The 16,681-nt window shown below is 46.5% G+C and overlaps 1 protein-coding gene across 3 annotated transcripts in view; it reads left to right on the top strand.

The window, feature by feature from the left end:
- Window positions 1–16,681, top strand: part of ITGA9 (integrin subunit alpha 9) — a 353,990-nt gene that overhangs the window by 304,983 nt on the left and 32,326 nt on the right. For all 3 annotated transcript variants that reach the window (XM_072793385.1, XM_072793383.1, XM_072793386.1), the window contains exon 27: window positions 14,207–14,326. In XM_072793385.1, coding sequence (XP_072649486.1) covers window positions 14,207–14,326 — 120 coding nt within the window. The remainder of the gene's footprint in view (window positions 1–14,206; window positions 14,327–16,681) is intronic.

Here is a 16,681-nt window from a genome sequence, read left to right as displayed (position 1 = left end):
CTCGAAACCTCAGGCCTGCTCCTGTGTGCAGCGAACAAGAGACGAGAGCGTTGGCTGGTACAGAATGAAAGTGGATCTGTGAAGCTCCGGAGATGGGATGTTTGAGCTGCCCCAGGGCTTGGAAAGGGCCATCCATCAGATGCGGAGCTTGACTCCTCTATTCATACCAAGGAATTGACCAGGTGCTAATTTTAATAACGGAAACCAAATGGGATGAGAAGGAAAGGCGTTGGCATCTCTCACCTTTGAGGAGGAGTTTTTCTGGCAGTTGGATATTTGGAGCTGGCTTTTGCCTCTCCCTCCCTGCCTTTTGGCCATTGCACTGCTAATTCAGACTCTCGCCTGAGAAGTGAAGGAGATCGTAATTCATCACTCATTGTCATAGCTCTGGTTAAAGAGTTTTCTAGAATGCAATCCATGCCCAACATGAGAGGTTTGGAATATTTGGGTAGACCACAGTGTTCCCAGTTAAGAGCAAATGGATGTAATTTAGCAGGTTTTCTACAGGTGGAATCCCTTGTGTAGATGAAAAAAAAAATCGGCACATTGCCTTCGATGACAACACTGAACTGTGGGATCCAGGAAGACATTGCTTAATGTCCCATTGTTGGCTTCTGAGTCATCTGTACGCCCCCAAAATACCACTTCCATTAATTACTGTTCCGTTTTGAGCACTATGGTGATATTTTCATTATCAAGAGTTCTTTGGAAGAAGCTCTCATTTCAACTGATTTTTCTTTAGTACTCAGCCATCAGAATCCTACAATGTCCCACTCTCCCTCCTTTCCAGGACTTTGCCTTTTCAATCCATGAGCTAAGATGAAGTCCTACAATCTGTTCTCAACTTTCCTGGCAGGAAAAAAGAAATCTTTTCTGAGTAGGAAGGTTTACTTTTTTAGAACAAACACGTTCTTCCCTGCATGAGTCTTCTGAATGCCTGGCTCTCTGTCAACTGTCTTTTTGAGGGGAAATTTCCATGGAGGGTAGCCACCAGATTTAAACCAAGCAAAATTTCACAAGATTTTAGATTAGGTACCAAATTTTGATGGCCTTGGAATGAATAGGAAGTGTACCTGTAGCTGGTATGAACAGGGTATGGGCAAGAAGAGAAATCTGATTTGTAACTACATGAGGTAGGTGTACACAATGGTAAATGTCATCGACAGGGACATGAAATGATTTTCCTGTGACCTTGTGGATCTTTTCTTTTTATGCTCTGGTCTGAGTGGTGCTTTACAAAGCATTTGGATGAATACGTAGAAATATGTAATAGATTCTTGAAGCATTTGCCCTGATTATTGATAAATAGACGTGGGAGTACTTTCCAGGTCATGTGTTAGCATTTGTCCAAGACCAACCACACCAAGCTTATCTGTGTGCAGATCCAAACCTGAGAGTTCCAGGTGAGACCAGTGAGGTGGCATTCCATACTGGTTTCCAGGTGCCAAGAGTATGCTGCATCTCGTATTCTTATTCCACCCAGCCCTTCTTACTTTTCAGGGAGAGTTGCCAACAACTAAAGCTAAAAACTCCCACAGGGCAAACCAAAAATCTGGAGAATGGGCTTTGCGACTGCAAGCCACCGCCCCCAACTCCCTTCCCAAGCTGGGTGAGAAGCCTCTATGAATTACATAGCAGACCTATTTCCTTGATATTTTCAAATAGCAGAAAATATGATACACACATAAATCTGTAGACAAATAAGTCATTGCCATGTGGACTGTGTACCAGGCTGAGATCTTAGGAGCAAGTAGGAGGGACTGGCTCTGTCTCTCTTCTGCAGAATCACAGTAGGTTCAGAGGCTATTGTGGCTCCCAGAATTGCCAAGAAGGCTGGAGAACCAGACTAGTGATAGGAGAGGAATTAAGAAACCCAAGGAGCCAGGACCACAGGCTCAGTTAGGCCACAGGAAGAGCCTGGCGTGGTGCCCGGGACACAGATGTGCCTAGCTTCTCTCGGCCCCTTGCTCCAGAGTCAGGCAGGAGGCTTTCACTAGCTGAGGTTAGGTCCCTGTCACCAGGAGACCACATCCCAGGGAAAGCAGATCACCGACATTTCTGCCTCACCATTGCCCTGAGACTCACGCAGAGGAGGATTCCCCAGCACTAGGAGGGAGGTCATCACGGAACTGCTAAAAAGTGACAAGTGTCCCCTCCCCTGTGCTTCTCCAATCCTTGAGGCTCAATATTGGGCCAACTAACCATTCCCAAGCTCTTCTTAGGGCATCCCTCTGAGCCAGAGTCCTTGTTCAATCATTTAGACCATTCTTTTGGGCAAGCTGCAACCTTAGTGAGGGAATGTAAAAATATTTCTCCAAAGATGGTTAAGGAGTATTTGTGCGCTTTTGCTTTTTTATTTTTTTTAAGAAAGCGTGTGCTTGAATGAGTGCTGTTTCCTTGCTTATTTGACAGGGCAAATGTTTGGGGCCCTTCTCCGTCTGCCATGGTGCATGGGAACCATATGTCCCATTGGCATTCACCTCCCTCGCGCAGCTCACTGCCACCAGCATCCCTTCTGCAGATGGGAAGATAGGTCAGATTTCTAACAAGTGCCCGAAGATTCCCTTTTGCCTCCCACCCCGGGTTAGAGCCACTAGTCTCTTGCTCTACTGAACACAGGGCCTCTGATACTTGGGAAGAAGAAATGATTTGCCCAAGATCTCATAGGGACTGAACCAAGAACAGTGCCCAGAACCTTTGAGTCCCAGCCTGGTGTTCCTCCCCCTTCTCCACTGCAGCCAGCCAGACCCTGGGGGAGGCACTGAGCCAAGGGGAGTGAAACAGCCTGGACAAATGCAAAGTATCCAGTATGGAAAGGAAATCATTGACCTGTTTTAAAGCATCTCTATTAAAAACCGCCCAGGTGGCCTTGGAGCCCAGCCAGGTCCTTCAGACTGGACCTGGTTGTCCTCACCCCAGTAGGGGCTTTCTCCTCTCATCCCTAATCAGACCCCACAATGAAGCCATGGGATCACAGCCATACTTTCACTCCTAAAGAAATCTGCCCTCTCAAACACTAATGGATCAGGACAGCAAGTTGCAGGTTCATTTTCTCTGAAGTCATTTCAGTTCAATTCCCAGGCTTGGCCCTTTTGAGAAGTCAGACCTCTGAATACAGAGCACTGCATCTCCCCTTGGGAGTCAGGAAAGCCCAGATTCAAATCCATCTCCCTCACATCCTAGTTGTGTGACTTTGGGTGGCAGATATGCTCTGTGAGCCTCAGTTTCCCCACCCATACTATGAGAAAGCTTCTACTTGCTAGAGATTTCTGCCTTTGTTCTGTACCCTACCACAGCCTCCCAACCAAAGATGCAAGCCAGGGCATCTCAACCAGAGAGGCATCACTTAACATGGTAAACAGAGATTACTCCAAAAGATGCCTCTTAGCGTCCTTTTGTTGTACTGCTTCTTGGTGTGAGCTTTACAGTTGTTACAGTCACCAAGTGGATTATGACATGTGCTTTACACTTATGTGGCCAGTTACAGTTAAAATTACATTCTACATGGCAAGAAAGTTTTCCCCCCTTGAACAGCAAGTTACGTTGCAGATGAGGGTCATTAGAAGGTCACCACCATCCCCATCATATACCATCATCCAAAGGTGGTCCTCCCTCTCACCCACCACCCCCAACAAGTGAGAATTCAGTTATTAACTATAAGGAATTAAGTAATATCTCAGCATTTGCCAGAAGAGGAGTCCTACTTCTTAACAGGTACCAGTTGCTTATTTATTTGATGAATACTTACTGGGGGCTTGCTAAGAGCCAGGTGCTGTACTAGGCAGTAGAAATTCAATGGGAAACAAAATAAACATGGTCCCTGTACTCCCAGAGATGACTGAGAGGACAACAGATGGTAATCAGGGAAGCAAAAAAGGATTTCATTTCAAATTGAGGTTAGTTCTATGGGAGTAACCTGCTCTCTGTTAAGGGGGTCAAAGAATCTTTCTCTGAGGAAGTTGAGATATAGAAAATGAGAAGGAATTAGCTTGCCAAGAATGGAAAGAGGTGCCCCAGCTTGAGGGAAGAGCTGCTTGAAGGTCCAAACAGCCCACTATGTTCACTGTTCAAAGACCAGTGTGTCAAGACCCCCAGGGAACAATGAATATATCTGCAGGGGAACGCATAGGCAACTCCACGCCATGTAACGCCAGGGGGCAGTAGCAAAAGGAAGCCTCTGAGAGCTTCTGTTTGAAGTAGGGAATGGCATGATCCAATACACAATTGACCCTTGAACAACACAGAGTCACAATGACCCCTCTGGCAGCCAAAAATTCACATATAACTTTTGTCTCTCCAAAAAACGTAAGGACTAATGGCCTACTATTGACTGGAAGCCTTACTGATAACATGAACAGTCAATTAACACATATGTGGTTATGTTATCTGTATTACATACTATATATTCGCAAATAAAGTAAGCTAGAGAAAAGAAAATGTCATTAAGAAAACCATAAGGTAGGGATGCCTGGGTGACTCAACGGTTGCGCGTCTGCCTTCAGCCCAGGGCGTGATCCCGGAGTTCCGGGATCGAATCCCACATCAGGGTCCTTGCAGGGAGCCTGCCTCTCCCTCTGCCTGTGTCTCTGCCTCTCTCTGTCTCTCTCATGAATAAATAAATAAAATCTTAAAAAAAAGAAAGAAAAAGAAAACCGTAAGGTAGAGAAAATACATCTATAGTACTGTACTGTATTTATTGAAAAAAAATCCGCATAGAAGCGGACCTGCACAGGTCAAACCAACTCTTGCAACTCTTGTGATGTAAGAGTCAACTGTATATTTAAAAATCACAGGCTGCCATGTGGTTAGTGGATTGGAAGAAGGAAAGGTGAAAATAAGGTTAGTTAGAAGCTTGTGACAGTTCCCTGGCAAGAGATGATGGTGGCAGAGGAGATGGAAATGGACATGTAGATTTATGTCAGTAAAGATGTTGCAGTTTGTGCTGGCCACATGTAGGGAATGCCTGACCAAAAGAGTTGGGAGGGATCAAGTGACATCTTGATACAAAGCCCCTTGCCTGGAGCATCCATGTGGGCATTCACTTAATAGTGGCTCTCATGGCATAAAGAGATGACCAAGGACAGGATGAACCACATGAAGAATAAGCCTCTCCCTCCCCCAAAACGTCCAGGGTCTCAGCCAGCTTATTCTAAATCAGTGATCTCTGGTTACCATCATGATCATCATCACTGCTGTTATTTTTTAAAACAATGGAACCCACTCCTAAATTGAAACATGGTTTGGTTGAATCAGAGCTGAGGTACCCCAAATTCCCCCAGTTTTTTACCTCCCATTTCCGTTGGTGGCCTCAGTACTCCCTCATTGAACCCCTGGTCTTTAGAGAATTCTGCTGTGAAAGGTGGTATTTAATCCCTGTGGTGTGCCTGGCGTTTGATGTGATAAGCTCTGGTGACCTTCTGAGCCAGGTATCATGACTCTCGTTTCCTGTTGGGGAAACTGAGGCTCTGGAAAGACCTTCCAACCTGAGGTGCCACAGCGTGTCGGTCGAAGAGCCAGGACTGGCTGCTGGGTGCGCCTGTTTGCAAGTCCTGAGTCTTCCTTAATACCGTGCTCCTCTGCCCCATTCTGGCCCATGGCCTTGTGCCCACACACAAAGGGAACACCATTCTGAGCAGGTGGTAGGTATCACAGTCATGGGTGGTAAGCAGCTGGCCCTTGGTCTTCAGAGCGACCCGTGGCTCCGGTAGCCTGGGAAGCACATTGTGTGCAGACTAAAGGGTCTGTTGATTCTGAAGCTCTTCCTGTTGTGGCCTGGGCCCTCACCAGATGCACAGCTTCTCATCAAGATAGCTGGAGATAAATGAGCTGTCCTCCCCTCCTCCCTTTATTTTTTTAAAATTTTTTTAAAGATTTATTTATTTATTTATTCATGATAGACACAGAAATTGAGAGAGAGGCAAAGACACAGGAGGAGGGAGAAGCAGGCTCAATGCCAGGAGCCCGACGTGGGACTCGATCCCGGGACTCCAGGATCACGCCCCGGGCCAAAGGCAGGCGCTAAACTGCTGAGCCACCCAGGGATCCCTTTTTTTTTTTTTTTTTTTTTAAATTTTTCCCCCCTCCTCCCTTTAAAGAGCGGTGGTGAGGATTATGGGCAGTAGTGGATATAAACTCCTCAACGAAATGTCAGGAACTCAGTAAGTCCCCAACAAATGTGACCCGTTATTAACAACAAAGGAATTAGCACCAGCCCAGCTCATTCCTCTGCGTGTGCTAATGGGGCAAGGCTTCTCTGAAACCCAGCGCCTGGCAGCCACGGTGTGCTTGGCATGTCTGTCTGTCACAGCATAGACGGACAGTATCAATCTTGCCAAACGTGCAGTGTGTTTTCTGGTCATTGATGTTGTCTCCATAAGTGTCCCTGCTCCCCTGAGCTGGTGTGCTCCCCGAAGACTGTGTTCTGAGAGCAGTTTAAGGCTTGGCTCTGTGGGGAGCACTTCTTCCAGCCCTCACAGCCCTTTCTCTGTCCTCCCTCCCACACACCCTCACTGGCTATTAGATGTAATCAGAAGCAGGTGGAAATGTCATTTCATTGTCCCAGATGTTCCTCCCTTTCTACTTTTTATTGTACTCAAATTCCTTTTCTGTGAGACGTGTGTGATGTTGACAGCAGACAGCCTCTTGCCATTGTAACTGACCTTCCGCCGACTGGGTCTGAGGTCGAAGCTCCCTTTGGGTAGGGCTGACTGCAGGTCCCTTCATCCCCGGCAGCCGTTGTCCAGCAGAGTCCTGGACCGGGGGCACCCTGTTGTAGTCATGTCCTCAGGCCTTACACAGACACCTGAGCATTGCCAGCTATGACATTAGGCATATTTGCAGTGGTGGGATTGTAAAAGTTTCCAGAAACACAGAAGTGAATTGAGCTCTCTGGTTCTGGTTTGCCAGCTGCCTCAGACTGGAAGTTGGCTCCCGGTGGTCCCCTGACACTAGCCTGCCAACCTCAAGTACATGAAACTTTACAGCAGCAGGCAGGATGCCCGGTATCGGGGCCGGCTGTGTCCCCAGCCTCACGTCTGTCCTCCTCAGAACCTCTGTTGAGACAAATCCTCAACTCCTCCTTCTCTTATGTATTCTTAATTAACATCCGGCACCTAAGCCCTCCAGCTTAAGTCCATGGCCATGCCATCATCCATCCCTTCACTGCTCAGAACTTCTGTCTCCCCATCTCTTGGCCTCCTATCAACCTCCACCATGAGACTCCTCCTCATCCTCAATCTCTTTCCCTTTCTCCTCACCTCCTTTCATACCTGAAAAGCACCATATACCTCCCCAGCACCATTTCCCCTGCAGCCCTGCTACCCAGGTTTATTCCGTGAACCCACACACGCCCCACCACGTGAAGCTCTTCCTCCTAATCTACAGTCCTTTCTCAGCTAAGTGCTCCAGGCATACTGCGAACCATGTCCCTCCCCTGGTCAAAACCCTGCATTGGAATCCCATTCCTCTTAAGATAAAGCAGATGATTCTTAACACAGCCTCCAGCCCTTCCTATCTGTCCAGCTTCATCCTGAACATCTTCCTTTGGCTTCTTGTTCATTCTGTTTGCTCCAACCCCACTGTCTGCTGGCCCTGTATCACCCCTACCAAGCATATTCCTGCCATAGGGGTTTTGCACATGCTGCTCCTTCTTAGAATGCTGTTCCCTCCCTTCCTTTTTGACTCGTCACTCTCAGCTCACGCAGTTCCTCTAGGAACTCTTTCTGACTGCCATGCCTATCTCAGAATCTTTCATAACCGTGAACCTCTCCTTTGGAGCACTTTACAAAATTATAATTTCACATTTATGGGTCTAATTGGTCAGTATTCTCTAAAAACTGGAAGCTTTGTGAGAGCCTGGACCACCTGCTTGATTCGTCACGGAACCCCCACAGTGCCTGGCACATAGCAGTTGCTATGTAAGCATTTGTTAGATGCATGGATGGATGGATGGATAGATGGATGGATGGACAGATGGATGGGATGGATGGACAGATGGTTGGGTGGACAGATGAGTGGGTGGGTGGGTAAGCAGATGGATGGATGGATGGCCAGAACTCCCTGCAAAGAAATAACATTTGCAACTCTATTTTTGAGGTAGAGAGAAGGGAAGCACACTCAGACGCTCAGAGACTCAAGCTTCAAACCCCAGATGTCTTGTTGCAGACTGAATCACATTCATGCTTCATCTCATATTATAGCCAAGAGGACATTGAATGTATTAATCTGTGCATTCATGAATCACATAATGAATCATGATCCTGGTTTAGGCGACAGGAGGACATGCATTCGAAACCGTGTTCTGTAAGAATTCACAGGGCACTGGAGTCCATCAGCAGGAAGATCCATCATTACCTGACAGAGTGAGAAGGACTTGGAGCCAGGACTGCCAAGTACTCAGCTATGGTTTTAAAACTGTTTTAAAACTGGCTCTGGGGTAGGGATAGGCAGACTTGGGAAGGGGGCCGAGCACGCTGGACTCTGGCTGCCTACCTTCTTTACGACCAGAGAACCTCCACTTTTTTCTGTTTCAGACATGGGGATAGCACAGTAGGTCTTCTCTGCTAAAAGAGGTTGAAAATTGCTGTTTCCAGAAGCTCAGAGAATGACTAATTCTGCCAAAAAGAAAGGAATGGATCAGGCTTCTTGAAATAGGAGATGTTGAAGCAGTGTCTTTCCTTTTCATCTTTTTTTTTTTAATTCGCTTTAAAATGCTAAATTAGGGGGTATGGGGTTACTGGATGATGGGCATTAAGGAGGGCACGTGGTGTGATGAGCACTGGGTGTTACACTATACGTTGGCAAATGAATTTAAATAAATGTTTTAAAAGGGAAAAAATGCTCAGCTTAAAAAAAAATTTATTAGCAAAAAGAAAAAAAATGCCCATATCAAAAAGCACCTGTGTACTTTTGAAACTTCCTATCATCTTTCTACAAAGCTGATACCTTCTAAATATTAAACTGATATTCTCATTTTTTGACTTAACATTGTAACATTTATCATTTTTCCCACGTTATCATGTTTTCAAAAGTATTTAAAACATGGAAATCAGGTAAAAAGATGATTGCACGTCCTTCCAATGGTAGACTGGAGCATTCCCTAGCCCCTCTCTACTCAAAGTATGGACCAGCGGCATTAGCATCACCAAGAAGCTTATTTGAAATGTAGAATCTCTGGTCCCAACCCAGAGTCACAGATTCAGAATCTGCATTGTAACTAGGTTCCTCACGTGAATCTTGGACACACTGAAATCTGAGAAAAGGTGTAGCACGCCTGCCTAACTCTCTAGGGCCTGGATTCTGTCAAATTACAAGTTGATTGTAGAAGACTAATAAGTTATAAAGCCTTTTGCCAATAAAGGTGAAAATGATTTCTGTCTGGCAGAAAATATGATTCCGAAGATTATAGTTCATCGCCCTGTGGGATATTAGCCAGTTTTGTATCTGATTTCAGCATTCTTGTGTGTGTACACTCGCGTATGTGTGTGTATGTGCACGTGTGTTCCACATACGTTTTCAGATCCTTCTTTGAACTAGTTTCACCATCCTGCTGGTTCCCTCAATAATGAATTAAATCCATCTTTAACATGTGTTCGCTCTCTATTTGTATGAGCAGCATGTCTTCAGCTTTTTGAAAATTGTACTTGGACAGCCAGATTTATCATCCTTTTTAATAGCTCTATGGTATTCCACTTTGTGGTTGACCATAATTACCTATTTACTTATCCGTTGCCTTGTTGTTAGACGTTGGGGAAATCTCTATTATGTACCAGTATAAATAATTACTCAGTGAACATCTTTGAAAACAAAACTTTTTCTGTTTTATGTTTCTTTGCCTTTGAGTAAATTTTCAAGTACAGGATGAATGAACCAAAGGGTATGAACATTTTTAAGATGAGCAATATTGGAGTTTGCTAAATGGACAAGAATGGAAGGGCATTCCAGATGGCCAGAGCAGCCTGCAGAGAGGCCAGAGAGCACGGGTCCCACAGGCAAGATGACGCAGACTGACTAGGATGTGAATGGTTGCTCTGCAAGGGGCTGGCCAGGTAGGAGGGAGACCAGACTGTAAAGAGCCCCAGGACCCAGATGATGTATTCAGTGTAAAGGGAAGCCATTGATAGCTTAAGTAGAGAAGCAACAGAAGACCTACATTTTAGAAAGACAACTCCTAACACTAGGGAATCCTCCCGAAGGCTCCTGAAATGGTCTTATCTAAGATGGGACTTCTTTTTCTTTCTTTTTTTTTTTTTTTTAAGATTTTATTTATTCATTCATGAGAGACACAGAGAGGCAGAGACATAGAAAGAGAGAGAAGCAGGCTCCCCGCGGGGAGCCCAATGCAGGACTCCCTCCCAGGATCCCAGGCTCACGCCCAGATCCAAAGGCAGTTTGCTCAACCACTGAGCCACCCAGGTGCTCCAAGATGGGACCTCTTAAAACTGCAGGACACTCTGATTTTCTCTCCTACACGAACTTACTAGAGTCTTGACGTGCAGGGGCCAGCTCTGCCAGAGCACGAGACACACACCCGAGAAAATGAACTGCATCACTAAAAATAAGAAAGGATTAAACACGCATTCCGGGGAAATGACAGGGCATTCTTGTGGAATTTGCTAGACTAAACTGCAGTGGACACCCTTAACTGTGTCTGTATCCGCAAAACCAGACCTCCGGCGCAGCTTTGCGGGGATGCAGATTTCTGGCACTGTCCCTGAGAAGCCACTGGGGCTCTCCAAGGAGCTGGACTACAGCTGGCCCACACTGAGCTCACGGCCTGCCTCAGCAACTCACCGTCGACAGGAAGGTTCACAGACTTGCGTTACTTTCACAACACTATATCTGATTTTCCCTTTCAGACCCCCATTTCACAAGGGGGGAGCTGAGAGCAGGATCTTGGTTGCCTAACATCGTGCCTGTTGGCCACAGTGTCTTGCCTCATCTGTACAAGACACCGTGAGAGATTCTGAATATGGGAGGTGGTTCAGTCTATAGCTTTTTAGGGGTGAGAATCCAAAGGCACCAATCTGTCTTTAAAGACAGGGACCGGGATCCCTGGGTGGCGCAGCGGTTTAGCGCCTTTGGCCCAGGGCGCGATCCTGGAGACCCGGGATCGAATCCCACATCGGGCTCCCGGTGCATGGAGCCTGCTTCTCCCTCTGCCTGTGTCCCTGCCTCTCTCTCTCTCTCTCTCTCTGTGTGTGTGACAATCATAAATAAATAAAAATTAAAAAAAAAAAAAAAAAGACAGGGACCTCGGGGATCCTTGGGTGGCTCAGCGGTTTAGTGCCTGCCTTTGGCCCAGGGCGCGATCCTGGAGCCCAGGATCAAGTCCCGCGTCAGGCTCCCCTGCATGGAGCCTGCTTCTCCTTCCGCCTGTGTCTCTGCCCCCCTCTCTCTCTTTCTATGTCTATCATGAATAAATAAATAAAATCTTTTAAAAAATAAATAAATAAAATAAAGACAGGGACCTCTCAATCTAAACCAGATAGGAAATAGGGGCGCATGAAGACAGAATTCACAGCTCCTTTCCAAGCCACTACCCCCTGCTCAGTGTCTGAAAACCACTCTTGGTGACAGGATAGGATGGATAAATAGATTGTAGTGTGTTCACACAGTACAGTTCTATCCAGCAGTAAGGATAAATATGCTACAACCTGGATGACTCCCCAAAACATAATGTTTTGTTTTGTTTAAGATTTTACCCATTTATTCATGAGAGACCTAGAGAGAGGCAGAGACACAGGCAGAGGGAGAAGCAGGCTCCCTGCGGGGAGCCTGATGCAGGACTCGATCCCAGAACCCCGGGATCACGACCTGAGCTGAAGGCAAACACTCAACCACTGAGCTACCCAGATGCTCCCCAAAACACAACATTAAGAGAAAGAAGCCAGACACAGGAGTTCACACTGTACTGTTCCAAATGTTCCAAGGACAAAAGCAGGCGCAGTTAATCTAGGCCCTGAGAAGTCAGATTAGTGGTTACCCTTGTGCAGGTGTTAGCAGAAAAGGAGGGGGAAGGAGGCATCTGGGGGACTGGTCATATTTTGTTTCTTATTCTGGGTGCTGATTACACGTGTATGTTTAGCATGTGGTATATAAAAATTCAGTGAGCCATGCACTTGGGTTATGTTCACTTTTCTCTATGTATTTTAGACATCAACAAATGGTTTTTAAAAATTAAAGACTAGCCAACTGTGTACAACCTCAAAAACATCTTCTGGTCAGCACTGATAGAAAAATCACTTTCTATCTGTCAAGGATTGGCTCTGCCAGGTATTAGATTCAGAGCTTTATGTGCATAGTACCCTTGAATTCTCTAGGGAGGTGCTATTTTACCCCTATTGTGCAGATGAAATGAGGCTCAGAGAGGTAAAGTACCTTGCCCAAGGTCACACAGTCAGTGAGTCTGTGCTACAAGGTGGCCTCCTTTCCATTCCCAGAATGACAACTGTGTCTGTAGTTATTATCTTTCACTTGTCCCCATGCAGGAAGGGATGGTCTCTGCTCTGCCTGGTTTTCCTTGAGATAATGTTCTGGATTCAGGGCCTGCAGGTGTGACTGTGGCAGGTCATCTGCCTCATGAATGACCACAGCCCCCCCAGCCCCCGGTGCACAACTCCCCTCCTACCCCAGCTGTAGGGATAGACACAGTGAGATAGAGATGCTCACATTGGCTTTCCTTATCACCCAGACACAGACAACAAATGATCCATTTAACCAACGAGTATTCTTTAAGAAGAGCCACCATCAGCTTAGGCACTCCGTGGTGTGACATTGGCAAGCTCAGATTTAGGGGCTTGGGGTTGGCTAGACCTGAGTTCAAATCCTGACTCTGTACTTAAGCTACAGAGCAAAAGGCTTTTCCTCTCTGGGCCTCCATGGTTCCCTTCTGTAAAATGGGCGTTGAAGCCGTCCTCGGGTTGTTGTGTAAACTAGTCAGGGGGTTACAAGTAAAGCACCGAGCCTGACACAGAGAGCTATTTGGGAAGAATTAGAGAGCTGGGAGCTAGGCCCTAAAAGGGGACATACATGGTGCTGGACATATGGCTTGAGCAGGGGGAGGCAGGACCGCTGGGCTCCTCCATGATAAGCAAGGCTTCCGGGCAGAGGCAGAGCCTCAGTTGGCCTCCAGCATCCAGCTAGGGTTAGATAGGCTTTCCCCAAGGATGGAATGGCCCAGCTCGGACAAAGACCTGGGTATGGGCCAACCAGGCAGCCGAGGGAGATGATGACCGCCCAGCACTGTGAGTCCTGTCTCTTTTGCAGCAAGCTCGAGTGGGCAGTGGATGTTAGGGAAAGCTGCCAGGCAGCGAGGACACAGTGGATGCTTTGAATTCTACAAAACCAAACTGCACGGTGCCCAGTGAGGCTAAAACAGGGCCGAAGGGTACACTTAGCATTAATATGTATTAAGCAATCAGTTCCCTGGTGGAGAGTGGGAGGCCCTGACTCGTCTGCCAGTTTCCGCAGTGTAAACATTGGCCCGTGGCCCATTTCAGACCACGACTGCAGTGTCACTAGATGTGGGGCGAGGAAGAGAAGCACGCGGTTGGCTCTTGCAGGCTGCTAACCCACACACCACCAGGTTTCCATAAAATTTGGGGAAACTTGCCTCACTGTGGCAGGGGCCAGGATGCATATGGCTCCCACTGGAAACCAGAGCCCGGCGCTTCAGTAGTGAGGGCCTACTGTGTGCTAGGTGCTGCCATGAGACCTGAGACAGATGGTGTCCTGGCCCTTGTGGAACGACAGCCTGTCAGGAAACTGGCATTGATCAAACGATTGCGCTAAGCTACTTGTTGAGGTGAACACTTGGGGAGAGTACCTGTCTTACATGGAGGGCATGTCCATGTCCTTCATTGCAAAACCATAATAAAAGAGAGACTGTTGTTGCCTGAATCAAGAGCGGAGCACGTCCTCTGAGACCTTTACCACACTTATGTTCGCTTCATGATACTGGTCAGGCTTTTTGTTGTTACAACCCTTTCAAGAACTGGGGCTTGGATTTCAAGTGCCTTTTCTGATGCTCATGGGGGAAAAAATCCATCAGTCTATAAGCAGAAAAGCATAGAACCAAAATCTACTCTGGTAACAACAGAATGGACACACTTATAGTTCCCTCCAGACATCAAGCCCAGGCCGGGCTCTGTCACGCGATGAGTACTTGTGTTTGAGCATCTTCCCCCCCTTCTGCTTTGCCTCCTAGGTGGTCTTCGAAGCCTTGCACAATCTGGAGCCCCGTGGCTACGTTGTGGGGTGGATCATTGCCATAAGTTTACTGGTGGGAATCCTTATCTTCCTGCTGCTGGCTGTGCTGCTCTGGAAGGTGAGTCTGGTGATTGTGGGGGGCCCCACGGAGCCCCCACCCATAGGTGCACAGTCTTCCTGCCTCACCAGAGGCAAATTCTCTTGGAAGAAATTTCCTCTTAGGACTTTCTTCATGGTGCAGGTACAGTGGAGGAAGGGCAGGGCCCCCTGCAGGCTCTAATGGAATCTTGGTTCCTCTTGAGGCCACTCATAACCATTCAAACATCTCAGCCTCACTCCATTCTTACCCTTTCACTGGTCCTATCAGGAAGGTGGGAGCCTGACTCCACACCAACAGAAGCCTGGGGAGGCACAGCGGACCCTGGGATGGTTTACCATTTCCTTGGGGGGAAAAAAAAGCAAGGGACTGCAGGGTAATTCTTTGTTCTTTATCCATGTAGACTATGAAAAGGGCTTCTGCCTTACTCAGGTAGCTGAGATGAGCTAACTGTCCAGAGTTCTGCCTGGGGAGCTGAGTGGACCATTCTCCCAACCCCTTGGTGGTTCATTTGTAGGTGAACCAAGGGATAGATTTCCCCTGCCTCCTTCACCAGGGAATACCTGCCCATCCTTCTTGCCTCCTGTCACTTTCTCGAGAAGAAGGGAATGTCCTCATCCCAAGTCTGAGATGCTTTCTTTGCCTCACACTCTCAGAGATCTGGAGTCCCTTTACTTCAGAGCCTCTATATTCGTCAGTAACAACCTCAGAGTCATTATCTAGTGAAGGTATGTCTCTTCCACTGGACAGTAATGTTCCAGGTGAGTGGAGCCCCTGTGTGGTCTTGGGTCTCTGGCTCCTAGGATAGCACCAGGAACCATAGGTGGGACCTACTGTTCCCAAAGCCTTGATTTTCCAGGGTTCGCAGTTTCAGAGGCAGGCGGAAATGGCCTCTTACAGCATTATAGACAAAAGCTTTAGATTCAAATAATTAGCTTCTGAGATTGCAAAATAATTTTTATTGATCCAACATTGTAACATGTCAGGAAGAAAAAAAAGATTGTAAAACACTCAGGAGTCCACATCTCAGAATAACCATGATGAACAGTGTTGTCTCTTCTTGACCTTACTCGCTGCATAAAGATGTAGACCAAGTACTCTCATAGCACCTACTTATTTTTGAATAGGGATGTTAAATTTTCCAGTAATATACTCGATATACTTGATATATTGTGAGCTACAAGACCTCTAAGGTCAAAACTGTGGGTTCAATTATTAATCTGAAAAAAAAGCATATTAAATATACTTTTATCTGAGAAGTCTAGAAACAGGAAAAAAAAAGTGTTGTATTACACATTTTTCAGACTGACAATGGGACTCATTGCTTTAAATTTAGAGCTATATCACCTGAAAAAGGGTCTGGAGGTTTAATGAAAAATATTGAGCACACAACTTGAAGTAAGCTTATCTTACATTCCCATGCTTTTCATGTACTGTGTTTAAGCCTATTCTTCCCCAAACACAGTATTTAAACATCTTTCCATATTGTTAAAAACCCACTCTCAGGCCTGTCATGAGGCTGCAAGGTCTGCCCTTGTCCAGCCCTGTGATACAGGAATTTAGGTGGCTCCTGGTTTCACACCTCCTTTAAGAGTGCCATAGTGAATATCATCCTAAGAGCCAAATATTTGCACAAATCTTCCATTTTGTGCTTAAGATGAAACCCTATAAATGGAATTACAGAGTCAAAGGAAAAGAGTACTTTAAGCCTTTTATTACATACTGCAAATTGCCTCTAGAAAGGTGATACCAATTCACCCTCCCACAAGCGCTGCAGTATGTGTCCATTTTCCTATATATTTGCCAGGAGTGGATATTAACCTTTTTTTTTTAATCTGCCAATTTGTTGTTTGTTTAATCTATGTGGCCAGTAGATTCTTAACTCCCCCTTCTCTCTTCCAACTTCCTGCCCAGACTGCCTCTGGTCTGTGGGCAAAGAACAAAGCCAGCTCAGTGTTTGGAATCTGAAGAGACCGTAAGGGCATTGGTTGGGGTGTGTGTGTGTGTGTATTTCTTCCTTCTGCCTTTGTCTGGGCCCTTCAGATGAGAGTAAGCCTCTGTCCTCCAAAGCTGGGTGCATGAGACCAGACAGGGCCAGAGTGGGGAGTTTTGTGGCCATGCCCCATTCCCGCTCATGACAAGAATGCCCTCCTTTTGACCACCCTTCTTGGCTCTGCCACTCAGGTGTATGTCTCACCTCTGTTTACATGCACTTGCTTCATTCCACCTGCCATCTGCTTAGCTTTGCTTTTGCTGTGTTTATTTAAATAATGCAGTTGTAGGAGATGGCTGTCATGGGGTGGCCAGGACCCTGATGTCACCCAGATATATGTGATCCAAAGAGCCAGGACCCAAGAAGGCAGACACCACCATCTA

Source organism: Canis lupus, chromosome 22 (genome assembly GCF_048164855.1).
Source record: "Canis lupus baileyi chromosome 22, mCanLup2.hap1, whole genome shotgun sequence".
Lineage (NCBI taxonomy): Eukaryota > Metazoa > Chordata > Mammalia > Carnivora > Canidae > Canis > Canis lupus.
The sequence above is the reverse complement of the archived record's forward strand: the minus strand, read 5'-3'. Positions and strand labels throughout refer to the sequence as shown.